The sequence below is a fragment of the Dryobates pubescens genome, chromosome 1 (assembly GCF_014839835.1).
Source record: "Dryobates pubescens isolate bDryPub1 chromosome 1, bDryPub1.pri, whole genome shotgun sequence".
Lineage (NCBI taxonomy): Eukaryota > Metazoa > Chordata > Aves > Piciformes > Picidae > Dryobates > Dryobates pubescens.
The window spans coordinates 34,350,808-34,376,058 of record NC_071612.1 but is presented as its reverse complement, the minus strand read 5'-3'; the positions used below and the strand labels follow the sequence as shown (position 1 = coordinate 34,376,058).

Sequence of the window (25,251 nt, the reverse complement as noted above, 5' to 3'; positions counted from 1 at the left end):
GATATTTAAGGTGAGGCTCATGAAGGCTCTGGGCAGCCTGATCTAGTTGAGGATGCTCCTGCTTATCCTAGAGGGAGCAGGACTAGATGACCCAACCCAGACCATTCTATGATCCTATAAAACACTGACAAAATGATCTCTTTGCCATTTATTTCCTTCACATTTCCCTTTATGTCATCTGTTTCTGTTCCCTAGCCGTTTCTACAGCCACATTGATTTTCCAGTACCGCCGACTGTGGTTCTTGTTACGACTGCACACACATCTCCATTTCCTCTTGATACTTTGGGTATTTTGAAACACCATCTTGTGCATTCCATGCTTCATGGCTATTATAAAAATGTTAGGTTCCTGGAAAACTAAAAGCAGCAAATAGACATTTCTCCTTTTTTGGGTGGGCAGGGCACACAATAAAATTGTGGGGATTTGTATTTTGCTTGCTCAAACACAGTTGTGCCTTTCAGGAGACATTTGTAGGAGTTGCCTTTGCTGTGCATGGTGCTTTTCTGCAGTGACAGCAGGAGGTGGTTTAGTGGCAATTTGAAACTCTAGCATCACTGTCCATTACAAAGTACAACAGTGTTTTGGGCAGCAGCACCTTTTTAGGAACAAACGAGCTGACATCCTCAGCTTCCTCCCTCTGATGCAGAAATCTGCTCTTGGATGATTCTTCAGCATCACAACCCTTCTGTTAAAAACAAACCAACCAACCCCAAACCCCAGACCCACACACATGAATTCTGGTTAGTCATTATCAAGCATAGAAGATGGCAAACTGGTGCTTCTGAAACAGAGAAATGTATATTTTAATTTGATTGACTAGGTCTAGTATTCAATATTCAATAATAATTCAATAATTCAATAATATTCAATATTCTAATATTCAATATTGACATTATTGCTTTCCAGTTAGTCTCTGCTACATGCTTTATATATTAAATACTCAGAACATATATTTTTTTAATTATCATTTATTTTTTCCCCATTTTACTACAGCCTCAAATGTGTTTTGTGTGGGTTTTTTTTCCCTTTAAGCTGCAAGACTTTCAAAACACCATTATTGCAGTCATTCACCTGTTAGCTTCTTTTTTTCCTCCCCTTTCTTTCATTATCAGTCATTAGGCAAGTAAAAGGTAAGTCATATAATCTAATTTTGTTAATGGAACTAAATGCAGCTGCAGGCAATCTAAAAACAAGTAAACAACCCCTGTTCCCTACAACAACCATAAACAGCCTATAATCAGGCTGCCAGAAAATACAGCTCAGAAAACTGTTAGCAGTGCAAAAAGTCCATAAAGTAAAGCACAGGGGTAGGCAATAAGAAGCTGTTGTCCTTCCATGGCCAAGGCAGAGGTGAAAATTTTGGAGGCTGACAAACTGCACCATCCAACGATAAACAGAGTTAACAAAGTGCCCAGGGTCCCCCTAGGAGAGAAGACAGAAGAGACATGACAGAGTCCACACATTAGCAAATGTAGCATCAAAATGGCATGCAAGTTTATGTCTTGCATCTTCTTAAGGAAGGTGATCAAGTTTATATGTAGCATCTTAGAATATAGAATGGAATGGAATGGAATGGAATGGAATAGAATAGAATAGAATAGACCAGGTTGGAAGAGACGTTTGAGATCATCGAGTTCAACCTATCATCCAACACCATCTAATCAACTAAACCATGGCACTAAGTGCCTCATCCAGTCCCTTCCTAAACACCTTCAGTGATGGTGACTCCACCACCTCCCTGGGCAGCACATTCCAATGGCCAATCTCTCTTTCTGGGAAGAACTTCTTCCTAACATCCAGCCTAAACCTCTCCTGGCACAGCTTGAGACTGTGCCCTCTTGTTCTGCTGCTGGTTGCCTGGGAGAAGAGACCAACCCCTTCCTGGCTGCAACCTCCCTTCAGGTAGTTGTCGAGAGCAAGAAGGTCTCCCCTGAGCCTCCTCTTCTCCAGGCTAAGCAACCCCAGCTCCCTCAGCCTCTCCTCTGAGGGCTGTGCTCCAAACCCCTCCCCAGCTTTGTTGACCTTCTCTGGACACCTTCCAGCAACTCAACATCTTTCCTAAACTGAGGAGCCCAGAACAGGACACGGTACAGGGCAGAATGACTTCCCTGCTCCTGCTGGCCACACTATTCTTGATTCAGGCCAGGATGCCATTGGCCTGTCTTGATAAGGAACCACTGACTGGAAGAGCCAAGGACTGACAGACACAATGAAAGTCAAGCCTGAGAAACAAATGAAAATAGTAACAGGAAACAGAAAGGTAATTTCTGCAGCATGGCTAAAAGCAGCTGCTTCGTCAGAAGTGGAGTGAAGAGAACAATGCATTTCCAAATAAATCTTCTGTGGCTCCAGCAGATGCAGCAGCTAGAACTTAATTTTAAAGGTAGCAAAGACCCCATTGTAGAAGGAACATGTTATTTACCATGAGGGTAGTGGAACACTGGAACAGGTTGCCCAGGAAGGTGGTTGGGGCCTCATCTGTGGAGATATTCAAGGTAAGGCTTGACAGGGCTCTGGGCAACCTGATCTAGTTGAGGATGCCCCTGCTTACTACAGAGAGGGTTGGATTGGATGATCTTTGGAGGTCCCTTCCAACCCAGACCATTCTATGATTCTAAGTTGTGAGGATCTAAAAGGGCACTATAGACCTATGATTCCATCAAGCAGTCTGCTGAACTGGAACAGTCATTGTAACACCTGGCACAAGTTTTAAGTGTGCTGCAGACTCTGAGGAGCAATGAAGGAGGCTTCCAGGAGAAAGTTTTCAAAAAAGGGTGAATATTAAGTAGAAGGGAAGGGATGGGAAAGGAACCACTGAGGAAAAATAATTTTCTCATCATAGTATCCTTCTTTGTACTCTGAAAGAATGGTGGCTTTCCACACTGCTCCTTTAGTGGCGTTTCTGGCAGCTTGGCCTTTCTGAACTTGCATTGTGCCACCTCTCAAGCACAGGCTGGCCTGGAGAATTGATGATAATGGGATGATGGTCAAAAATCCACTGAAATATTCCAGCTCATTACAGAGGGCTCACTGTTAAACCCTGGAGGATTGTGATCTCACCAATAAATAATTTTTCACATAGTCTTTATTTGCTCTCTGTGTTTGCAGCCTGCTTCTGTAAAATGCATGAGAGCACAGGTTGAGGCAATACTCAATATCAATACAGGCTGGGGGATGATGAAATTGAGAGCAGCCCTGCAGAAAAGGACTTGACAGTACTGGTGGATGAGAAGCTGGACATGACCCAACAATGTGCACCTGCAGCCCAGAAGGTCAATTACATCTTAGGCTGCATCAAAAGGATGGCCAGTAGGTTGAGAGAGGTGATTCTGCCACTTTGCTCTGGTGAGACCTCACTTTGAGTACTGTGTACAGGTCTGGGGCCCCCACCACAAGAGAGACATGGACCTGCTGCACCAAATCCAGAGGAGAGCCACAAAGATGATCAGAAGGCTGGATCACCTCTCCTGTGAATACAGGCTGCAAGAATTTGGGCTTGTTCAGCCTGGAGAAGAGAAGGCTCCAGGGATACCTTAGAGCCACATTTCAATATCCTAAGGGGACCTATAGGAAGGCTGGGGAGGGACTGTTTGGAAGGGTTTAAATAGGATGAGGGACAATGGTCTGAAACTGGAGCTGGATAGATTTAAGTTGGGCATCAGGAGGAAGTTCTTTTCAATGAGACTGGTAAAATACTGGAACAGGTTGCCCAGGGATGTGGTTGAGGCCCTGTCCCTGGAAACATCCAAGATCAGATGTGATGTGGCCCTGGGCAGCCTGTTCTAGTTGGAGGTGTCCTGACTGACTGCAGGGGGGTTGGACAAAATGACCTTTGAGGGTCTCTTGAAACCCAGTGCAGTCTGGGAATGTGTGAATCATGTGCTATGGAAAACATAGCTGGAGCACATCATGAGAACTGCTGCATTACACACTTTGGCTGTGTCAATCTGAAGGACTTTAACAAGGAATGAATCTCTGCCACTTGGTATGGGGCTTCTTGGTGCCACACTCTTCTGAAGTATTAGCAAAATAGAACCAGAAGTGGGAAAATGACTACATCTACTCACTTGTGTCCATCTGCAAGAAATAATCTCCACTGCTATTATTATTGCAATTAAACCATGATGAGTAAAGCTCTCCTTATTTCAGTTTACATCATGCAATCATATCACACAAGAAAGTCAATTTCAGATAGATAATAGTGCATTATCTCCAGGTCAGTAAGGTGCTTGGTGGTATCAGCTTTTGGGACTTTGAGGGAGGAAAGAGAGAATTGATTTTAAGGTGACTCAGCACCTCACTGCAACTCCAACCTGCTAAAAATAAATATTAAAGAGCATGTGAGTTAATATCCTCATCTTAAGTGCTCTTTAAACCTACACAGTGGCATTCAGAGAAACCACCCTGGGCCGTGTGAACCAAGTTCCTGGTCTCTGCTCCAAGTGGAGATGTTAGGATGCTGACCTGAACAGCTATGCAGAAATTTAGAGCTGGTGTGGATGGCTCTTTGAGCTAGTAGCCATGCTGGCAGAGGGCTGGGATGCAACAGGAACATACTGTGTGATGACAATTTTCAGCTAGTATAATGACTCTTTAGGGGGCCGTCACAAAGCATACAATTTAGAGCTCTTCTGCCTTGCACTGAAGTCCAATGGTCTCTCATGGTTTGCTCCAGGACTGGCAGTGAGCAGGATGAAAAGGACATAAAATCATATTGGAGCCAAGACATCTCTCTGTGCACTCATAAATTCACTCCTTGATCTAACAGCATGTTGCTGCCAAAAGGAAGGGTTTGGCTTCAGCAGAGAGCTGCTGTCTGGCATGTCCATGAAAGCCAAATCCTCAAGCAAAAGGCAGAGAGAATCATAGCATTGTTTTGGACCTCCAAGATCATCAAGTCCCACCATCACGCCAACAGTGACTAAGGAGAGAATTGAGGGTGTACTGGCATGAAACTGAGCTGTGGGGACAGACATGGGTGGACCCTCTCTACTCCTCCCTCTCTCAACCTGCAGATGGGTCGAAGAATTAATTTCTTCACTCTTGCACTTATTTCCTTTGCTGTTTAGATAAGGAAATGGCTTGGCCATAGTAATGAATGGGTTTATTCACAGAAAAAGTCTGCTGCTGTTTCTCTCAGAAAGATGGCCTGATCAGCTTGTCTCACTCATGGTATCAGCATAGATGGGCAGAAATCAATCTGGTTCCACACACATTTGCATAGAATCATAGAGTTGTTAGGGTTGGAAGGAAACTCAAGGATCATCCGGTTTCAACCCCCCTGCCATGGACAGGTACACCTCACACTGCAGCAGGTTGCTCATAGCCACATCCAGCCTGGCTGCAAAAACCTCCAGGCATGAGGCTGCCACCACCTCCCTGGGCAACCTGTGCCAGTGTCTCACCACCCTCATGGGGAAGAACTGCTTCCTAACAGCCAATCTCAATCTACTCATTTCTATTTATTTTTTTCCATTCCCCCCAGTCCTATCACTCCCTGATGCCCTAAAAAGTCCCTCCCCAGCTTTCTTGTAGGTGCCCTTCAGATACTAGGGGTCTCCTCAGAGCCTTCTCTTCTCCAGACTGAACAGATCCAACTCCCTCAGTCTGTCCTCATAAGAGAGCAGCTCCAGCCCTCTGATCATCCTCGTGGCCCTGCTCTGGACATGCTCCAGCACCTCCAGATGCTTCCTGTCCTAGGGGCTCCAGAACTGGACACAGTACTCCAGGTGGGGTCTCACCAGAGCGGAACAGAGAGGGAGAACCGCTTTTCTCCTTGATAATATTTGTCACCCAAAATCTTCCATATTTTGCTTTTTATTCAGTAGCCAAGAGAACTGAAAACTGTTGGATTAGTATTTGCCTCTGCAATATCCCTGCTCACTACAGGGGTGTTGGACCAGATGACCTTTGGAGGTCCCTTCCAACCCAAACCATTCCAAGATTACCTTAACAAGCATTGAAGTTACTTCACACATTGAAACAGACAAGAATAACATTTTAACAAATATTTAGGAAAAAACAGAAATAATGAATGTGTGCCTGTATTTCCTTTGCCTTTTGAAAGAGATTAAAAATGTTGGATATTTTAAAAGTTGCCACTTCATTTTAGTTGTGCGTTTGCAATAGTTAACCCTGGTGCTGGCTGTGCTCAAGCAGCTTCATATAGTGAATTAGCAAGGACTGCAGAATCATAGAATCAATAAGGTTGGAAAAGACCTCAATGATCATCAAGTCCAACCTGTCACCCTTATGACAACTAAACCATGGCACCAAGTGCCACGTCCAACCCTTTTTTTCAACACCTCCAGGGACAGGGACTCCACCACCTCCCTGGGCAGCACTTTCCAAGGGCCAATTGCTCTTTCTATGAAGTACTTTCTCCTCACCTTGAGCCTAAACTTCCCCTGGCACAGCTTGAGACTGTGTCCTCTTGTTCTGGTGCTGGTTGCCTTGGAGAAGAGATCAACCCACACCGGGCTAAAACCTCCCCTCAGGTAGTTGAAGACAGCAATTAGGTCTCTCCTGAGCCTCCTCTTCTCCAGGCTAAGCAATCCCAGCTCCCTCAGCCCCTCCTCACAGGGCTGTGCTCAAGGCCTCCCCCCAGCCTCATTGCCTTTCTCTGGACAAAAGTATCCCAAAGTCTTTCTTAAACTGAGGGGCCCAGAACTGGACACAGTATTCAAGGTGTGGCCTAACCAGTGCTGAGTACAGGGCAGAATGACTTCCCTGCCCCTGGCATCCACACTCTTTCTGATGCAGGTGGGAAATCCTGGTGATAAGCACTGGATGTTAACAACTAAAGGTTGAATTTTGTAAAGGCTGTCAGAGAATAGCACTTAGAGATCTCCAAAAGCTGTGCTTTCTGTAAATTAAAAGCATTTTACAACCATGCAGTGTGTGATTGGGGGATTCCTTGTAGAGACAACAGTACCCTATGCAGTTGTAACAGCTGGTCTGGTGTTTGCCCCATCTGTGCTGTAATTAGGCATCTGCACCTATTATTAGGGTGGATTATTAAACAGGTTAATCAAGAAAATATGGGAAGTGTGGGAGAACAGAGAAAAATGGTTTCTTCAGTGTCACTGCTGTTAATCTTATCAAGGAGAGCTCATGAGGGCATTAATATATGGAATAGCCAGCAGATTGAGGGAGGTAATTCACCCCCTTTGCTCTGCTCTGGTGAGACCACACCTGGAGTACTGTGTCCAGTTCTGGAGCCCTAGGACAGGAAGGATCTGGAAGTGCTGGAATGTGTCCAGAGAAGGGCCATGAGGACGATCAGGGGGCTAGAGCTCCTCTCCTATGAGGACAGACTGAGAGAGCTGGGGTTGTTCAGTCTGGAGAAGAGAATGCTCCCAGGAGACCTAATTGCAGCCTTGCAGTTTCTGAAGGAGGCTACAAGAAAGCTGGGGAGGGACTTTTTAGGATATCAGGGAGTGATAGGACTGGGGGGAATGGAAAAACCTAGAAATGGGTAGATTGAGATTGGGTGTTAGGAAGAAGTTCTTCCCCATGAGGGTGGTGAGACACTGGCACAGGTTGCCCAGGGAGGTGGTGGAAGCCTCATCCCTGGAGGTTTTTAAGGCCAGGCAGGATGTGGCTCTGAGCAAGCTGCTCTAGTGTGAGCTGTCCCTGCCCATGGCAGGAGGGGTTGGAATTAGATGATCCTTGAGGTCCCTTCCAACCCTAACTATTCTATGAATATGGGTCAGGTTAAGCCATCATAGCACCCTGGCAAAAATCCCACAAGAATTATGCCAAAATCTTCATCACATTGTTTAATTTCCTTTAAAAATAAAATACATAGACATGAAAATGCTGCTTTAAAAAACAAACAAACAAAAAACCCCAATAAAAAACCCAAACCAAAACACCCAAAGCTCAAACAGGGTCACTTTCTTTTTCATCAGCTGCCAAGTCCCATCCATTACAGATTGGAGAGCTAAAAATGTGAGTGAACAACAAATATCCAGGAGGGGAATCGTTATTAATAACGTGTTAACGATGGATGAAAGTACTGCTCAAGGCCTTCAGGCAAGACCTGGAGCTTCCTTGTATTTTGCTGCCTGTGAACAGGGAGGTAAACACAGCCTGTATCTCCAAAGGCTTGCAGCATGAGGAGGAAGAAGAGGTTTGCATACAAATTTCCTATTTATAGGCATATTACTGAACACCAACACACAGAGGCACAGATACATATGCCACCACACATTTGGTTTTTCAAAGTGTTCAGTTATTTTCAGGTTTGCAATTACACCACAACTAGACCTCAGAGTACACCACTCTTTCACATCTTAAGTGCTTCTTCAAATGCTCCAAGTCTTTAAGAGTGGCTTATTTCATTTTCATAGAATTATAGGATCAACCAGGTTGGAAACAACCTCAGAGATCATCAAGTCCAAACTATTAACTAATACAAAACACCTCATGACAATTAAACCATGGCTCCAAGTGCCACATCCAATCCTTTTTTGAATACCTCCAGGGATGGTGACTCCACCACCTCCCTGGGCAGCACATTCCAATGAGCAATTACTCTTTCTGGGAAGAACTTTCTCCTCACCTTGAGCCTAAATGTTCCCTGGCACAGCTTGAGACTGTGTCCTCTTGTTCTGGTGCTGGTTGCCTGGGAGAAGAGACCAACCCCCACCTGTCTACAACCTCCTTTCAGGTAGTTGTAGAGAGCAAGAAGGTCTCCCCTGAGCCTCCTTCTCCAGGCTAAACACCCCCAACTCCCTCAGCCTCTCCCTTATAGGGCTTGTGTTTGAGACCTCTCCCCAGCCTCGTTGCCCTTCTCTGGACATGTTCAAATGTCTCAATAGAATAGAATGGAATAGAGTAGAGTAGAATAGAATAGAATAGAATAGAATAGAATAGAATAGAATAGAATAGAATAGAATAGAATAGAATAGAATAGAATAGAATTAACCAGGTTGGAAAAGACCATTGAGATCATCAAGTCCAACCTATCACCCAACACCATCTCATCAACTAAACCATGGCACCAGGTGCCTCATCCAGGCTCTTCTTAAACACCTCCAGTGATGGTGACTCGAGGAGCCCAGAACTGGACACAGTATTCAAGGTGTGGCCTAATCAGTGCTTAGTACAGGGGCAGAATGACTTCCCTGCTCCTGCTGGCCACACTACTTCTGATGCAGGACATTTTTTGCCACACAGGAGGCAGTCTATAGAAGGAGATGAAGGCTAAGAATGAGAGCCTGATACTATGATTTAAAAAGAAATAAATAAATAAAAGAACAATCTAAAAGCAAAATCTGGCAAAATCAATCAGATATCTGAGTCTGGCCACTGTTGGCTCTGCAAAACAAAAATCCCATCCAAGGCTGCTGCAAAGATCCAAGACCTTCTATTAGTCCAAGTAAATGGTTGAATTAAGAACATACTGAACCAAATATGTATTACTGAACCAAATATGTATTACCCCTCTCAAATATCATCCAGTTTTGTACATCCCCCCCCCCCCCAAAAATAGTATTTTGTTTTCAGATTCAGATGCCAAGGTTCACTACTTTAGAGACTCGATGGGGTGCTTGGTGCCATGGTTTAGTTGATTAGATGGTGTTGGGTAACAGGTTGGACTCAATGATCTCTGAGGTCTTTTACAACCTGGTTAATTCTATTCTATTCTATTCTATTCTATTCTATTCTATTCTATTCTATTCTATTCTATTCTACTGAAAGTAAAACAAAATGTTTTGCATAACATCAGCCTTCCGACTTAATTTCCTCCCTGTGATGCCTGTTGACATAGACTGGTTCTTACTGCAGTGAGAAGATGACTGCAGAAGAGGACAGGATCACCATAGGCAGTAGGCAATAGCCCAAGACACTTGATTCCTGTTGACATAGACTGGTACTTACTGTAGTGAGAAGATGACTGCAGAAGAGGACAGGATCACCATGGGCAGCAGGCAATAGCCCAGGACACTTGCAACACAACCATGAGAGACTCCTGAGACACTCATCAAGTTCAGCAGGGCATGCATAGCAACACACCCAATGGCACTCATGCCATACACATAGCTGAAATGAACTTTTCCTGCCTGGAATAAATAGGAGGAAGCACGAAGTGAGCAAGAGATTGCAAGTGGTGGTAAAAGACAGAAGACTAACACTAGGTTTATTGCTTTTTCATGTTGACACCCTCTCTCTGCTTCACCAACAGCAGTTCAATTGTAAGCCACTGAAGGGGGTTGAAATTGCCAGACCAGCTCAGTTAAAAGCAAATGAAGCTATATTTACAAGCAAACTAAAATCTAGAAGTGTGAAATGCAATGAATATGTACAAAATATACAATATTTACATATATTTACATTTATAAACAACACAAGAACCCTCCTGGACAAAACTAGGGGGTTACCAACAGCTTCCCCCTCCCTCTTCCTTCTCCCCTACACAAGGTAAAAGAGTGAAGAGCAGAAAGTAGCTTTGTTAGTACTTAGCCAAAACAAAGAACACAGCCAAGGTCAGCAACAGCTAAGCAAAAGCCAGCTAGCATCTGCCAGAGTGAAGGAAGCCAAAAACAGAGAGTGTACACACCTAATTTTGTGTTAGATACCAGGCCCAGGGGATTATTTAGACCTTATCATTATTTTCCCTTTGACATCCCATGGTGATTTATTTACACCCTGCCACTGTTTGAGATCTGTGGAAAATTTCCTAGGCACAGCCTATAACTGCCACAGCCACAGGTGATAATTTTGGCTGCTTTATGCATCAAAAAAACAACTTCAAGATAAAAGTTGTGAGCATGTGCTTGTCACTAGCCTAAAGTGACCAGGCTGATTCTTAGCCCTGCTCTCTGTGGCAGTAATGGTTGAGGTAACTTATCATAGTATCATAGAATCAGTCAGGGTTGGAAAGGACCACAAGGATCATCTAGTTCCAACCCCCCTGCCATGGGCAGGGACACCTCACACAGAGCCCAGAGCCTCATCCAGCCTGGTCATAAACACCTCCAGGGATGGGGCCTCAACCACCTCCCTGGACAACCCATTCCAGGGCTTCACCATTCTCATGGTGAAGAACTTTCTCCTCACATCCAGCCTGAATCTCCCCACCTCCAGCTTCATTCCACTCCCCCTAGTCCTATCACTACCTGAGATCCTGACATGTCCCTCCCCAGCCTTCTTGTAGCCCCCTTCAGATACTGGAAGGCCACAATTGGGTCACCTCAGAGCCTTCTCTTCTCCAGACTGAACAGCCCCAACTCCTTCAGTCTGTCCTCATAGGAGAGGTGCTCCAGCCCTCTGATCATCCTAGGGGCCCTTCTCTGGACACCTTCCAGCACCTCCACATCCCTCTTGTAATAGGGGCTCCAGAACTTGGAGAGGTCTGACTGGTAACAAATTTGAGATGAAGTTATGGAAAGCACAAGTCAGTGTCAGGAAACATCTTTCCTAATGGGTGTACGTGGAGCTGTGGAAAAGTCTGCTAAGGGAAACGATGACTTAGTTTACTTGATACACTTCACATTTCATTACAAAGCTCCAGCTTTAAGAAAGCCTTCAAAAAAGCCTGCTGACATTATGCTGGATTCTAGGGTGAATATCTCCATTCTTCCCCCTGACTATCAAAAGAGAGACACAACTCTGTGGTTAGATCAATACCACACACTCATTTCAACATAAACCTGAGCAGGAACTGTCAGCCTGTGTTCTTTTCTTGTTCCAGCAAAAGGAAAAAACTCAGGTGTATTTTTTTTTTCTTTCCTTCCAGGTTTTATTCTTTTGTGTGAATTTAGTGCCTGTGAAAGCTACCAGCCTGACAACCTGGAGCCTGGTGTTTTCTAATTTATAAGGCAAGCTAGTATGATAGGTAACAGCAGCCACAGTACCACCTACTTCTTCATCTCCTGCCCTCATTTTGAAGGGCCACCTCCAGGTATAAGGGCATTACTCACTCCCAAATTGATGATGGAAATTGATCCCTGGATGCCAGCACTATTTGAGTTGGAAAAATACACAGCAATGTAGTGGAGAGAGCTTAATCTAGTGATGACACAGCCTGAAAGCTCCAATGTTGCAGGCTGGTGACAGCTCACCAGCTTTAGGTGGAGAGCAGTGCATGCTTATGTGAAAGGCAGCCTCAGTTAGTAAGACCTGACTTACATAGAAACATAGAATCATAAAATTGTTAGGGTTGGAAGGGAACTCAAGGATCATCCAGTTCAACCCCCCCTGCCATGGGCAGGGACACCGCACACTACATCAGGTTGCTCAGAGCCACATCCAGCCTGGCCTTCAAAACCTCCAGGGATGAGGCCATCTGCACTGTCATCCTGTTTTCAGCCTGGCTTGGCTCACTTCTGAGCTGTCCTCTGGTTCCAGTTTTCAAGATGATGTCAAATACTACTAAGTTGACTATAGGCTCACGATGTCCCAACTGCTGGCTTGTTCACCATCTCTGAGTTCCTCCATAAAGGGAGAATTCATTCCTGACCTGTCAGTGTAAGAAACCTGATTTAGTGTGAGGGGTTCCCTGACCATGAGGGACCTCAAGGATCATCTAGTTCCAACCTCCCTGCCATGGACAGGGAGGTTGGAACTAGATGATCCTTGAGGTCCCTTCCAACCCTAACAATTCTATGATTCTATGATCTTCCTACTTATGTAGAGTCCTCTGCCAGAATTTGCATACTACTGGTATAAAATAATCTGGAAAAAATTGCTTCACCAAATAAAATTAATCATGGCTAGTGGGAGAGAGTGTGGGAGAGCAATAGCAGCTTTGATTATTATCAATTACAGTTTCAGTCATGGAAGATTTGTAGTAAATTTAGCATCCACCAAGGTGTGGGGCAGCCTCTCACAAAGTCACACACACACACACACAGAATGGTGGGGATTTGAAGGCACCTCTGAAGATCATCTAACACAACCTTAATGCTAGGGCAGGGTCACCTAGAGCAGGTTGCACAGGAAAGTGTCCAGGTGGGTTTAGAATGACTCCAGAGAAAGAGACTCCACTGCCTCTGGGCAGCCTGCTGCAGTGTTCTACCACCCTGAATGTGAAGAAGTTAATCTGGAACTTCTTGTGGCCCAGTTTGTGTCCACTGCCCCTTGCCCTGTCACTAGACACCACTGAGAAGAGTCTGGTTCCACCCTCCTGCCACTCAACAGTCAGATATTTTAATATAAACCAGTTAAGAAAAGCTCTGTCTCAAACAGATGTAACAACAACAACTATGAGCTAATATTTTAGACTGTTCTACTGCATTTAATCATTGCACAGAGAAGTAATTTCAGAATCACAGAATTGTCAGGGTTGGAAAGGACCTCAAGGATCATCCAGTTCCAACCCCACTGCCATTGCCATGACCACCTCACACTGCATCAGGTTGCTCAGAGCCGCATCCACCCTGGTCTTAAAACCTCCAGGGATGAGGCTTCCAGCACCTCCCTGGGCAACCTGTTCCAGTGTCTCACCACCCTCATGGGGAAGAACTTCTTGACATCCAATCTAAACCCACCCTTCTCTAGCTTGGATCCTTCCCCCCTAGTCCTGTCACTATCTGACACACTAAAAAGTCCCTCCCCAGCTTTCTTGTAGCCCCCTTCAGGTACTGGAAGACCACAATAAGGTCTCCTCAGAGCCTTCTCCCCTCCAGACTGAACAACCCCAACTCTCTCAGCCTGTCCTCCTAGGAAAGGAGTTCCAGCCCTCCTTAATTTCAGAGGAAGAAATTATTGAGACAGAGCTGAAGGGAGCAGTATCCCTAGCAGCTAACTCGGTGAAATGTTTGATTTGTGGTGCAGGGGAATGGGAGAGAGAGAAACAGGCAGCTGAACACGTTGATTTCAATTCCAGTCTTTCTTAACATATGTAAATATATTGACTCACACACGTGGGAATACTCCCAATTCACAGTGATGTAAGCAAAACCAGAATCAGGCTTGATTAGTCTGGCAGGCTTTGATGAATGGAAAGAGCTAAATCTGTCCTGCGGAAGGAGCAAGGTTAGAGGAAAGTCAGACTTGGTGTGCTTGTTCACATCTGCCTGGAGTGGGTGCTACTATCCTTAGTTCAAGTGGATGGGGAAGTCTGATTTTGCACAAATGACTGTGTAAAATGCAAAGCAGCTGAGGCTCAGGTTCCTGCTAAAGTTCTCACTGCTGTTGTTCCTCTCTCTGTGCTGGAGCTGCCTTGTTTCATGCCAGTACGAGGAAGAACAGGCCCTGCTGCCAGGCTAACAACCCTTTCCTCTGGGCCTCTGTGCTGAAAGAATTGCTAGCATTTGGAGAATATTTTTGCATATTTTTCTCCATAGTTAAAAAGCTGAAACTAAATAAAAATTATAAATTCTTGTTGGAAACAAGCTCTCAACCCAAATTATCTTCCCGGTACTATAAGAATTATTCAAATACAGAAGGATGCGATGGCTTACACAGCTGAAGAGCCACTTTAGTATTCGAATGCATCTGAGATAACCCACCTGGAGTAGTGTGTCCAGTTCTGGAGCCCCTATTACAGGAAGGATCTGGAGGTGCTGGAAGGTGTCCAGAGAAGGGCCATGACGAGGATCAGAGGGGGCTGGAGCTGCTCTGCTATGAGGACAGACTGAGGGAGTTGGAGCTGTTCAGTCTGGAGAAGAGAAGGCTCTGAGGAGACCTAATTGTGGCCTTCCAGTATCTGAAGGGGGCTACAAGAAGGCTGGGGAGGGACTTTTGAGGGTGTCAGGTAATGACAAGACTAGGGAGAATGGAACAAAACTAGAAATGTGTAGATTCAGATTTGATGCTAGGAAGTTCTTCCCATGAGGGTGGTGAGACACTGGCACAGGTTGCCCAGGGAGGTGGTGGAAGCCTCATGCCTGGAGGTTTTTGCAGCCAGACTGCATGTGGCTCTGAGCAACCTGATGTAGTGTGAGGTGTCCCTGCCCATGGCAGGGGGGTTGGAACTAGACAATCCTTGAGGTCCCTTCCAACCCTCTAATTTTATGATTCTATAATGTAGAAGATGGCCTGTGGAAATCCCATAGGCATATTGCTGTTTAGCTGTGGCACAAACCCATCAGTATGTATCAGAGGATTTCTACTGTCCTAAAACTGCAGCATGGAAAACAGTTTGTTTTCTAATGGCACCTAAAATGCTTAATATCCCACAATAAATATGGTAAATGAAGGAGTTTATTTCAGTAATTGCAGTTTAATTCATTATAATTGTTGGCTGTTAAGGGAGCAAAACCAACAGCAACTTCTTATCAGTTTTTATTTCTCCTCTCTCAATTTTTTTTTCCTTGTAGCTTTTCTTCTATTTTCCTGATTAGAACAAATTCAACACTTTCTACTTTTATTCCCCTCATACCTTTATTTCTCTAGGTGGAAAATAGCCTTGTCTTCTCTAGCTTCCAACCTTCTTTCCCTTTTTATTCTCTTTCCTCCTGCCTCTGCTACCCTTTTAAAAGATTTTGATCTTTATGGGGACATAAATAATAATAATATTTGCCATTGGCATTGCAGTTTGTGCAGTCAAGGCACTGCACTGACATTGCAAATTGAGTAAGAACTTGCAAGAGTCTTCTGATTCAGCACTATTTATCACAGAGGAAATGGAGAATTAGGGCCCTCATTCTCACACCTCAGCTGCAGAACAGTAAAGCCCTTCCCAGAACGGTCCCACCTTATCCCTGTCTGATGAATAGCCACCAATAATCAGAGCTGTACTTCAGCAGCACATGGAGAGCCCCTGTTGTCAGGGATAAATAGATGAATTTGGAGCACTGTACAAACCCTGTTCAACTTTCCTCCTGTAGGAAAGCTATGCTCATAAAGGGGAAAGAGGTTAAAAACAGGCTACCATACTTTATTTAGCAGATGATGTAGAAAAAAAAAGAATTAGCTAAGAAAGGACTAGACTAGACTAGAGTAGACTAGAACAGACCAGGTTGGAAGAGACCTTCAAGATCATCACGTCCAACCCATCATCCAACACCATCTACTCAACTAAACATGGCACCAAGCACCCTATCAATTCTTCTTCTAAACACATCCAATGATGGCGACTCCACCACCTCCCCAGGCAGCACATTCCAATGAGCAATCACTCTCTCTATGAAGAACTTCTTTCTAACATCCAGTCTGAACCTCTCCTGGCGCAGCTTGAGACTGTGTCCTCTTGTTCTGGTGCTGGTTGCCTAGGAGAAGAGACCAGCCCCCACTTGTCTACAGCCTCTCTTAATGTAGCTGTAGAGAGCAATAAGGTCTCCCCTGAGTCTCCTCTTCTCCAGGCTGAGCAACCCCAGCTCCCTCAGCCTCTCCTCATAGGGCTCTGCACCAAACCCCTCTCCAGCTTTGTTGCCCTTCTCTGGACACCTTCCAGCAACTCAACATCTTTCCTAAACTGAGGGGCCCAGAACTGGACACAGTACCCAGGGGCTAGACAGTCCAGCAGGCAGACCCAGGAAGCTGCAATCTTGTTATTCAATCCATAATTCTGCTATCTGTTTATAAACTGACAGCAAGGTCAACTCAAACTCTTCCTTCCCTCCTTTTGGCTCTCCAGTTATGGGCTCCCCAGTTCAAGACAGATAAGGATCTACTTGAGAAAGTCCAACACAGGGCTATGAGAATGATCAGGGGACTGGAGCACTGCCTGATGAGGAGAGGCTGAGAGACCTGGGGCTTTTTAGTCTGGAGAGGAGAAGACTGACAGGGGATTTAATAAATGTGTGTAAATATCTGAGGGCTGGGGGTCAGGAAGGAGGGGACAGGCTCTGCTCAGTTGCACCCTGGGACAGGACAAGGAGCCATGGATCTAAACTACAGCACAGGAGGTTCCACCTCAACATGAGGAGGAACTTCTTCACTGTGAGGGTCACATTACAATGGAACAGGCTCTCCAGAGAGGTTGTAGAGTCTCCTTCTCTGGAGCCTTTCCAGCCCCATCTGGATGTGTTCCTGTGTGACCTGTGCTGGATTCTATGGTCGTGCTCTGGCAGGGGGTTGGACTCCATGATCTCCGGAGGTCCCATCCAACCCCTAACCTCCTGTGATCCTGCGAGTTCTTATTTTGTACTATGGGGGAGTAGACCTATTTATGGCCTTCAGAGGCCTGACTAATTTTTCCTGCACCATTTCAGCCTGTTTAGGCTGAATGGAAGGGAGAAAATGTGGAGCAGGTGGGAAAAGAGAAAAGGAGCACTGGGGCTTGTGGATTAGTCTGGTTGGGGGAAGGTTTTTGTGGGTTTTCGTGTATCCTGTGTAGGTATTAGGTGTTAAGGATTCATGTATTCTCTACTTTTCTGTATATTTTGTGAATATAATTCTGTTACTTCTCTCCAATTCAATGAGTTTTGTTTTGCTCTTATGGGGGAGTAAAATTATATCTGTCTGCACTTTAAAGGAAGACAGAAGATTATTTCAAAGCAACTGCAAGAGTCTGGCCTGCTATGCCTTTCTATTCCTTGCTTTAAAACTGCTTGTTAGATACTGGAGAAAGTTCTTCCCAGAAAGAGTGATTTGCCATTGGAATGAGCTGCCCAGGAAGGTGGTGGAGTCACCATCACTGGAAGTGTTCAAAAAAGGATTGGATGTGGCACTTGAAGCCATGGTTTAGTTGTCATGAGGTGTTGGGTGTTAGGTAATAGCTTGGACTCTCTGAGGTCTTTTCCAACCTGGTTGATTGTGTGAGTCTATGATTTACCTAGCACACATTGCTAGGCCTTTTCTTTCCACCAGGAAATAACACACCATTTCACCTTCATCACACCTACATGACATTTAAACGTCTTGCAGGTCACTTTCAAAGCATAGAGACTTATTAATGTGTAATCTCAGAATGAATGGCAGCAAGTCATAGAATCATAGAATTGTTAGGGTTGGAAGGGACCTCAAGGATCATCCAGTTCAACCCCTGCCCTGCCATGGGCAGGGACACCTCACACTACAGCAGGTTGCTTACTGCCACATCCAGCCTGGCCTTACATACCTCCAGGGCTGAGGCTGCCACCTCCTCCCTGGGCAACCTTTGCCAGTGTCTCACCACCCTCATGGGGAAGAACTTCCTAACATCCTATCCTATCCTATCCTATCCTATCCTATCCTATCCTATCCTATCCTATCCTATCCTATTCTATTCTATTCTATTCTACTCTATTCTATCAATTTCTAGTTTTGTTCCATTCCCCCCAGTCCTGTCACTACCTGACACCCTAAAAAGTCCCTCCCTAGCTGTCTTGCAGCCCTCTTCAGATACTGGAAGGCCACAATTAGGTCTCCTCAGAGCCTTCTCTTCTCCAGACTGAACAGCCCCAACTCCCTCAGTCTGCCCTCATAGGAGAGGAGCTCCAGCCCTCTGATCATCCTTGTGGCCCTTCCCTGGACACGCTCCAGCACCTCCAGATCCTTCTTGTAATAGGGGCATGACTCATTTTATGATAGTGCTACATCTTCTGCAACGTCACATGCATTAGCACCTCAGCATTATCTTGTTAGAAAATGGATCCCTGAAGACTTCTACCACATCCTACCATCAGCAACGTTGCTCCCAGGGCCAAACAGAAGACCACAGGTCCAGTGAGGTCTGTTTCATTCATAATGCTGCCATCTGCAGGCTTCAGTGGATTTAGAACTGTTAATGTTTTCTGCCATATATGCTCAAAATTGATTCCAAGTTCTGCAAAGAGAAACTCCAGGGTTGTTAATTGCTCACAAGAAACCAGCACTTTTACAGATAGCCATTAGATAACCACAAAAAACTCCAAAGAGGCAAAGATGTTAATCTCTTTAATGGGGATGGTGTCGTAGGATGGTGTCTCCTGTAGTAGGAATGTGATGTCCTTGCTAGATACCCAGTATATTTGGTAATTTATTAAATTCAGTTTTAGGCAAGTAACCACATTAGAGAGAGGAAAAAAAAAAAGCCCTCAGCATTTTTAAGTTAATATTTGGGTTTTCCTATATTTAAAACACATCTATCTCATGCCACACAAACTTGGATGTTGAAAAATATGCTAATTAAGAGCAACTGCAGAATTCCAGATACCCAAGGACAGAGATAGATGCTTTAATTCTGGCAAATCTGACAAGAGATGTGTCTAAAGCCTGAACTGCCAGAAGCACTTAAAAATGACATTCTTCCCTTCAAGGCAAGTTAATAATACTTTGTACTGTGCTTTATAGGCTCCTTTCCCCCCCCTCTCCCCCCACACTTCTTTTGCATTTGAAAAGTAATTATTGAAGACCTCTAGATACAGAACAATATTCTTCCCCATTAAAGCTGATGGGAATTCTGCCATTAACTTCACCAGGGCAAAGTTTTCTCTTAGAACTGCAGAAACACTTCAGCTTGTAGGACTAATCATCTTCCCTGAGATGGTCCAGTAAGCGACAACTTAGGCTCAGAACTGGGTGCCAGAATTGCTGAGACTGACACTGCTCGATCTCTTTGGAAAGCCAAATATTGACCTTATTCCACCAATCCATCACCCTAAGCTGAGCAAAAACACTATATAAATTAATGTATCCTGTAATTAAAATGTGTATCTTTGGTCAGGTGTATGTGGTACAGAGATAAGAGAAGCTCTGAAGCCCTGTGGATTTGAAGCAGTTGCCTTTCAGCACCCTTTTCACTGGGTGAGTTGCATGTGGAGTTACATTCTGTGGTAGTTTCAGGCTGAAGTTGATGGTGGGGGGAAACTTCAGCCCACCACACATGGGTGTCTAAGAGTTAGAGATCTAGTAATTACCTATATCAGAGTGATCCTGATTGTTTTAAGGCTATGGCAGTATCTCTTAAGTAGTAAAAACTCCCCTTCCTGTATGCAACAGCAGACTCAACATGCTCTTCTTCTATTCTGATTAAATAATCACAAACAAACCCTCCAATTATTATTTTTTTAATGGAGCACAAGTAGATTGCAAGCTGCAAAATCAGCCACTAGCATTAAGCTGGGTCAACCATCAGACACAATGACATTGCTCATTTAGTTAAAATGATCCACTAATGGAAGCTGAAAGCAGCTTTCCCAATTCCTTTCTCACTGAAGCAAACATCTTCAAACCATCACATTTATTACTAGATATGCAAAAAAAAAGAGGGTTATGAGCAGTATTTAATTATAGATGGTCCAATATGCATGGAAGATAACTGGGGAGGTGGGGGAGCCGGGTGGGGGGGAAGGATTTGGAAATGGGAATGCAAAACTTGCTGTAATGCTGTCATCTAGTGGCAGAGGAATATATGTTGCATGTGCCGTAAGGCTGAAGAGACAAAATATTTCTCTGCTGTGGCAAAGTAAACAGAAAAGGAAAGGAGAGGAGAGGAGAGAAGAGGGGACTCGAGGAGGTGAGAGGGGAGGAGATGAGAGGGGAGGAGAGGGAGAGGAGAGGAGAGGGAAGGGAAGGGAAGGGAAGGGAAGGGAAGGGAAGGGAAGGGAAGGGAAGGGAAGGGAAGGGAAGGGAAGGGAAGGGAAGGGAAGGGAAGGGAAGGGAAGGGAAGGGAAGGGAAGGGAAGGGAAGGGAAGGGAAGGGAAGGGAAGGGAAGGGAAGGGAAGGGAAGGGAAGGGAAGGGAAGGGAAGGGAAGGGAAGGGAAGGGAAGGGAAGGGAAGGGAAGGGAAGGGAAGGGAAGGGAAGAGGTCAATTTAGGGGCCAGGGGTTGTTGTCTGAAGCTCCCACAGCCAGGTCTGGCACCTCTGCTGCCGCTCCCTAGTGACTGTCACTAGCTGGGAAGCTACAGGTACACTCTCCCCTTCCCCCCCCACCCTGGACCACACATGTTGACCATGGTTTTATTTTACCTTCCAGCAAAGGAGGCTCCTCATCAAATCCATCAGCATAATCAAGGTGAGAGAAGGCGTTGGGGTTGTATGTTGGCTGCAGAATCTGACCTGTGTAGTTCTGGGAGGATGGAAGTATTTCTGATGGCACAAAAGCACTGGCTGCAGATTGCTCTCCTGTCTGCCTCCTAGGACAGTAAGAAATGAATAAATGCACTGACCAACGTTGCACCAGCTTAAAGCTGCTGGTGTGCCATGGTTTAAATTGGCAACTATTTTCAGTTTGAGGACTTTGGAAAACCTCCTGTGTTCCTTGTCCTATCACTGGGCATCACCTAAAAGATCCTGGCATCTTCATCTAGACACCCACCCCTCAGATATTTATAGATGTTTGTAAGATCTCCTCTCAGCCTTCTCCTCTCCAGAGTAAACACCCTCAGGTCTCTCAGTCTTTCTTCACAGCAGAGATGTTCAAGTCCCACAGTCATCCTCATAGCTCTCTATTGGATCCTCTCCAGTGGATCCCTGTCTCTCTTGAACTGGGGAGCCCAAAAGTGGACACAATATCCATGTGAGGTCTCACCAAGGCAGAGTGAGGAGGGGGAGGAAAACCTCCCTAGACTTGCTGGACACATTTTCTTAATGCATCCCAAAATCAAGAGGGGATTGGACATGGCACTTGGTGCCATGGTTCAGTAGTCATGAGGTCTTGGGTGATAGGTTGGCCTTGATGATCTCTGAGGTCTTTTCCAACCTTATTGATTCTATGATTCTATTTTATGATTCTATGATACCATTGGCTCTCTTGGCCACAAGGGCACATTGCTGGCCCATGGAGAACTTGCTGTCCACTGGGATTGAAGGTCTTTCTCCACAGAGCTGCTTTCCAGTAGGACAACCCCTAGTGCCTGTTACCTGGTGTTATTCCTCTCCAGATGCAGGACTCTGCACTTGTCCATATTGAACTTCATGAAGTTCTCCTTCACCCAGCTCTCCATCTTGTCCAGATCTTGTTGGACAGCAGCACAGCCTGACAGGGTGTCAGCCACCCCTCCCAGCTTTGTATCATCAGTGAACTTGCTGAGGGCACACTCAACCCCCTCCTTAAGATCCTTAAGGGTAAACTCTTGGAACTTCTTTCCCTATAGAAAGAGGCTCCTATAGGCTGAAGTCACCAACAGGCTTAAAAAATGTGAGGAAAAAAATGAAATAACAAGATCCTTCCTGTCTTTTTATTGGTCTGGTTTGTGTTTCTTCCCTGGTATTGAACATGCAACCCCTTTTTTGGGCAATGGTATGCTGGGGTTTTGTTATTCATTTCATTTGAGCTTTGAGATGTATCACCTTTTTTATCCTTTTTGTTTTGTTCTGTTTTGTTTTGCTAGTCCAGCTGGTGGCCAGTCACTAGTGGTGTCCCGAAGGGATCAGTGCTGGGCTCCATCCTGTTTAATAGCTTCGTTGATGATCTGGGTGAGGGGGTTGAGTCAGTCATCAGTAAATTTGTGGATGAGACCAAGCTGGGGGCAGGAGTTGATCTGTTAGAAGGTAGCAGGGCTCTGCAGAGGGACCTTGACAGGCTGGACAGATGGGCAGAGTCCAACATGATGGCATTCAACAAGTCCAAGTGCCGGGTGCTGCACTTTGGCCACAACAACCCCATGCAGTGCTACAGGCTGGGGCTGGAGTGGCTGGAGAGCAGCCAGGCAGAAAGGGACCTGGGGGTGATGGTTGACAGCCAGCTGAACATGAGCCAGCAGTGTGCCCAGCTGACCAAGAAGGCCAATGGCATCCTGGCCTGTATCAGGAATAGTGTGGCCAGCAGGAGCAGGGAAGTCATTGTGCCCTGTGCTCAGCACTGGTTAGGCCACACCTTGAGTCCTGTGTCCAGTTCTGGGCTCCTCACTTTAAGAAGGACATGGAGACACTTGAACGTGTCCAGAGAAGGGCAACAAGGCTGGGGAGAGGCCTTGAGCACAGCCCTATGAGGAGAGGCTGAGGGAGCTGGGGTTGTTTAGCCTGGAGAAGAGAAGGATCAGGGGTGACCTCATTGCCCTCTACAACTACCTGAAAGGTGGTTGTAGACAGGAAGGGGTTGGTCTCTTCTCCCAGGCAACCAGCACCAGAACAAGGGGACACAGTCTCAAGCTGTGCTAGGGGAGGTTTAGACTCGAGGTGAGGAGAAAGTTCTTCACTGAGCAAGTCGTTCATCATTGGAATGTGCTGCCCAGGGAGGTGGTGGAGTCACCGTCCCTGGAGGTGTTCAAGAGGGGATTGGCCGTGGCACTTGGTGCCATGGTCTAGTATCCTTGAGGTGTTGGGTGACAGGTTGGACTTGATGATCTTTGAGGTCTTTTCCAACCTTATTGATTCTATGATTCTATGGTTTTGTGGTGTTGTTTGGGGTTTTTTAAAGTTTTTTGGGGAGTTTGTTTTGTTTTGTTCACTTCTTTGGGTGTGGGGTTTTTGTTGTTGTTTAAATACCATACTTACTTTCTGCTTCCACTAAGATTTTCCTTAGACCCAGAACTGTTGCAAACTTCTTCTTGGTCATCTATGGTATAATTGGACTGGTAAAAGTCGAAGTGAAACTGCTCGAAATTCGACATTCTGATTAGGGGAGGGGGAGAAAAAGTGCTTGAAAACATCAATAAAACAGACTTTGCAACAAGCCAATATCTATACTTGGAACTGCCCTAAGAAGCAAACATCAAAGCCACCAACTCAAGAGAATCTTTCTGTAGAATATCAATGATAACTTGGGAGTAACAAAAATAGCTTTTCTTTGTTTCTTTTGTTCTGAGAAGAGAAATTAATCTCCTGTTACTGCTCATTAGTTTACAAGTGGTGTACAAGACTTCCTCTCTTCCTACTGTTTCCAAAACCAGATTAGTTTTGAAAGGTGATATGCATCAAGTAAGCTATTGTTTCAAACACTTCCTTTTCCTACTTAAAAAAATAAACAAATTAATTAATTGTGACCATGCTGGAATGCTTGGAAATTAATGTTTTAAAGAAGTATTTGTGGGTGGGTTTGTTTTTTAATTGCTATTTTCAGCTATTTAAGGTTTGCAGTATTCTATGTGACTATCATAAAGCAATAGAAAAATACCAATATGTTCACAGAAATTTGTGATAGAATAGAATAGAATAGAATAGAATAGAATAGAATAGAATAGAATAGAATAGAATATACCAGGTTGGAAGAGACCTTCAAGATCATCAAGTCCAACCTATCAACCAACACCATCTAATCAAATAAACCATGGCACCAAGTACCCCATCAAGTCTCCTCCTAAACAACTCCAATGATGGTGACTCTACCACCTCCCTGGGCAGCACATTTCAATGTGCAATCACTCTCTCTATGAAGGATTTCTTCCTAACATGCAGCCTAAACTTCTCCTGGCACAGCTTGAGACTGTGTCCTCTTGTTCTGGTGCTGGTTGCCTGGGAGAAGAGAGCAACCCCCACCTGGCCACAACCTCCCTTCAGGTAGTTGTAGAGAGCAATAAGGTCTCCCCTGAGCCTCCTCTTCTGCAGGCTAAGCAACCCCAGCTCCCTCAGCCTCTCCTCATAGGGCTTGTGCTCCAAGACCCTCACCAGCTTTGATTTCTGTTTAAGGACACTGTAGTTGGTATATGAGGAGTATCAGAGATGCATTCTCACTGGTTAGCCTCATGTCTTTGAAAAGTTAAGTGATTGAATGGCAAAAAAAAAGATGCTAAAAACTTGGTTGGAACAATACTGCTGACTCATAGTTCAGTGCTCTAGCTACAGGCTGATTAGATTAAGAAAGGAGCACACACCAACCCCATGGCAAGCTACAGCCTTGGGGATGTGTGGTTGGAAAGCTGTGACTGAGAGGGACCTGGAGGTATTGGTTGATAGTCAGCAGAACATGAGTCAGCAGTGTGCCCAAGTAGCCAAGAAAGCCAGTGGCATCCTGGCTTGGATCAGAAACACTGTGGCCAGCAGGGACAGGGAGCTCATCACCTGCACTTAGCACTGGTGAGGCCATACCTTGAGTGTTGTGATCAGTTCTAGGCCTCCCACTATAGGAAGGACATTGAGGTGCTGGAGCATGTCCAGAGAAGGGCAATGAGGCTCTTGAAGGGCCTGAAGTACCTGGCCTGTGAGGAGTATCTGAGGGAGCTGGGGGTGTTCAGTCTGGAGAAGAGGAGGTTGAGGGGAGACCTCATTGCTCTCTACAGCTACCTGAAGGGAGGTTGGAGTGAAAAGGGGCAAGCCTCTTCTTTGATGACAAATGACAGGACCAGAGGAAATGGTTTCAAGCTGAGTCAGGGGAGATTCAGGCTGGATATTAGGAAATATTTCTTCATACAGAGGGTTCTCAAACATTGGAATGGTCTGCCCAGGGCAGTGGTGGAGTCACTGGAGATGTTTCAGCAAGTGTGTGGACCTGTTGCTTAGGGACATGGATTAGTGTTGACCCTTCAGTGCTGGGTTGAGGGTTGGACTGGGTGATCTTTGAGGGTTTTTCCAAC

At 45.2% G+C, this 25,251-nt stretch overlaps 1 protein-coding gene across 2 annotated transcripts; it reads right to left on the bottom strand.

Annotated features, from left to right (window-relative positions):
- Window positions 1-1,116: 1,116 nt before the first annotated feature.
- YIPF7 (Yip1 domain family member 7) lies at window positions 1,117-23,352 on the bottom strand. Of its 2 annotated transcripts, XM_054165249.1 has the most exons (6): window positions 23,250-23,352; window positions 22,024-22,045; window positions 20,768-20,904; window positions 18,499-18,644; window positions 9,890-10,071; window positions 1,117-1,423 (listed from the first exon to the last, which is right to left on the bottom strand). In XM_054165249.1, the coding sequence occupies exons 1-6, from the start codon at window positions 23,350-23,352 to the stop codon at window positions 1,261-1,263; spliced, it is 753 nt and encodes a 250-aa protein (XP_054021224.1). In that variant the 3' UTR covers window positions 1,117-1,260. The 2 variants fall into 2 exon arrangements, with proteins under 2 accessions (XP_054021224.1, XP_009897564.2); XM_009899262.2 differs by lacking the exon at window positions 22,024-22,045 and having other exon boundaries at window positions 20,768-20,934; window positions 23,237-23,352.
- Between the last annotated feature and the right edge of the window lie 1,899 nt (window positions 23,353-25,251).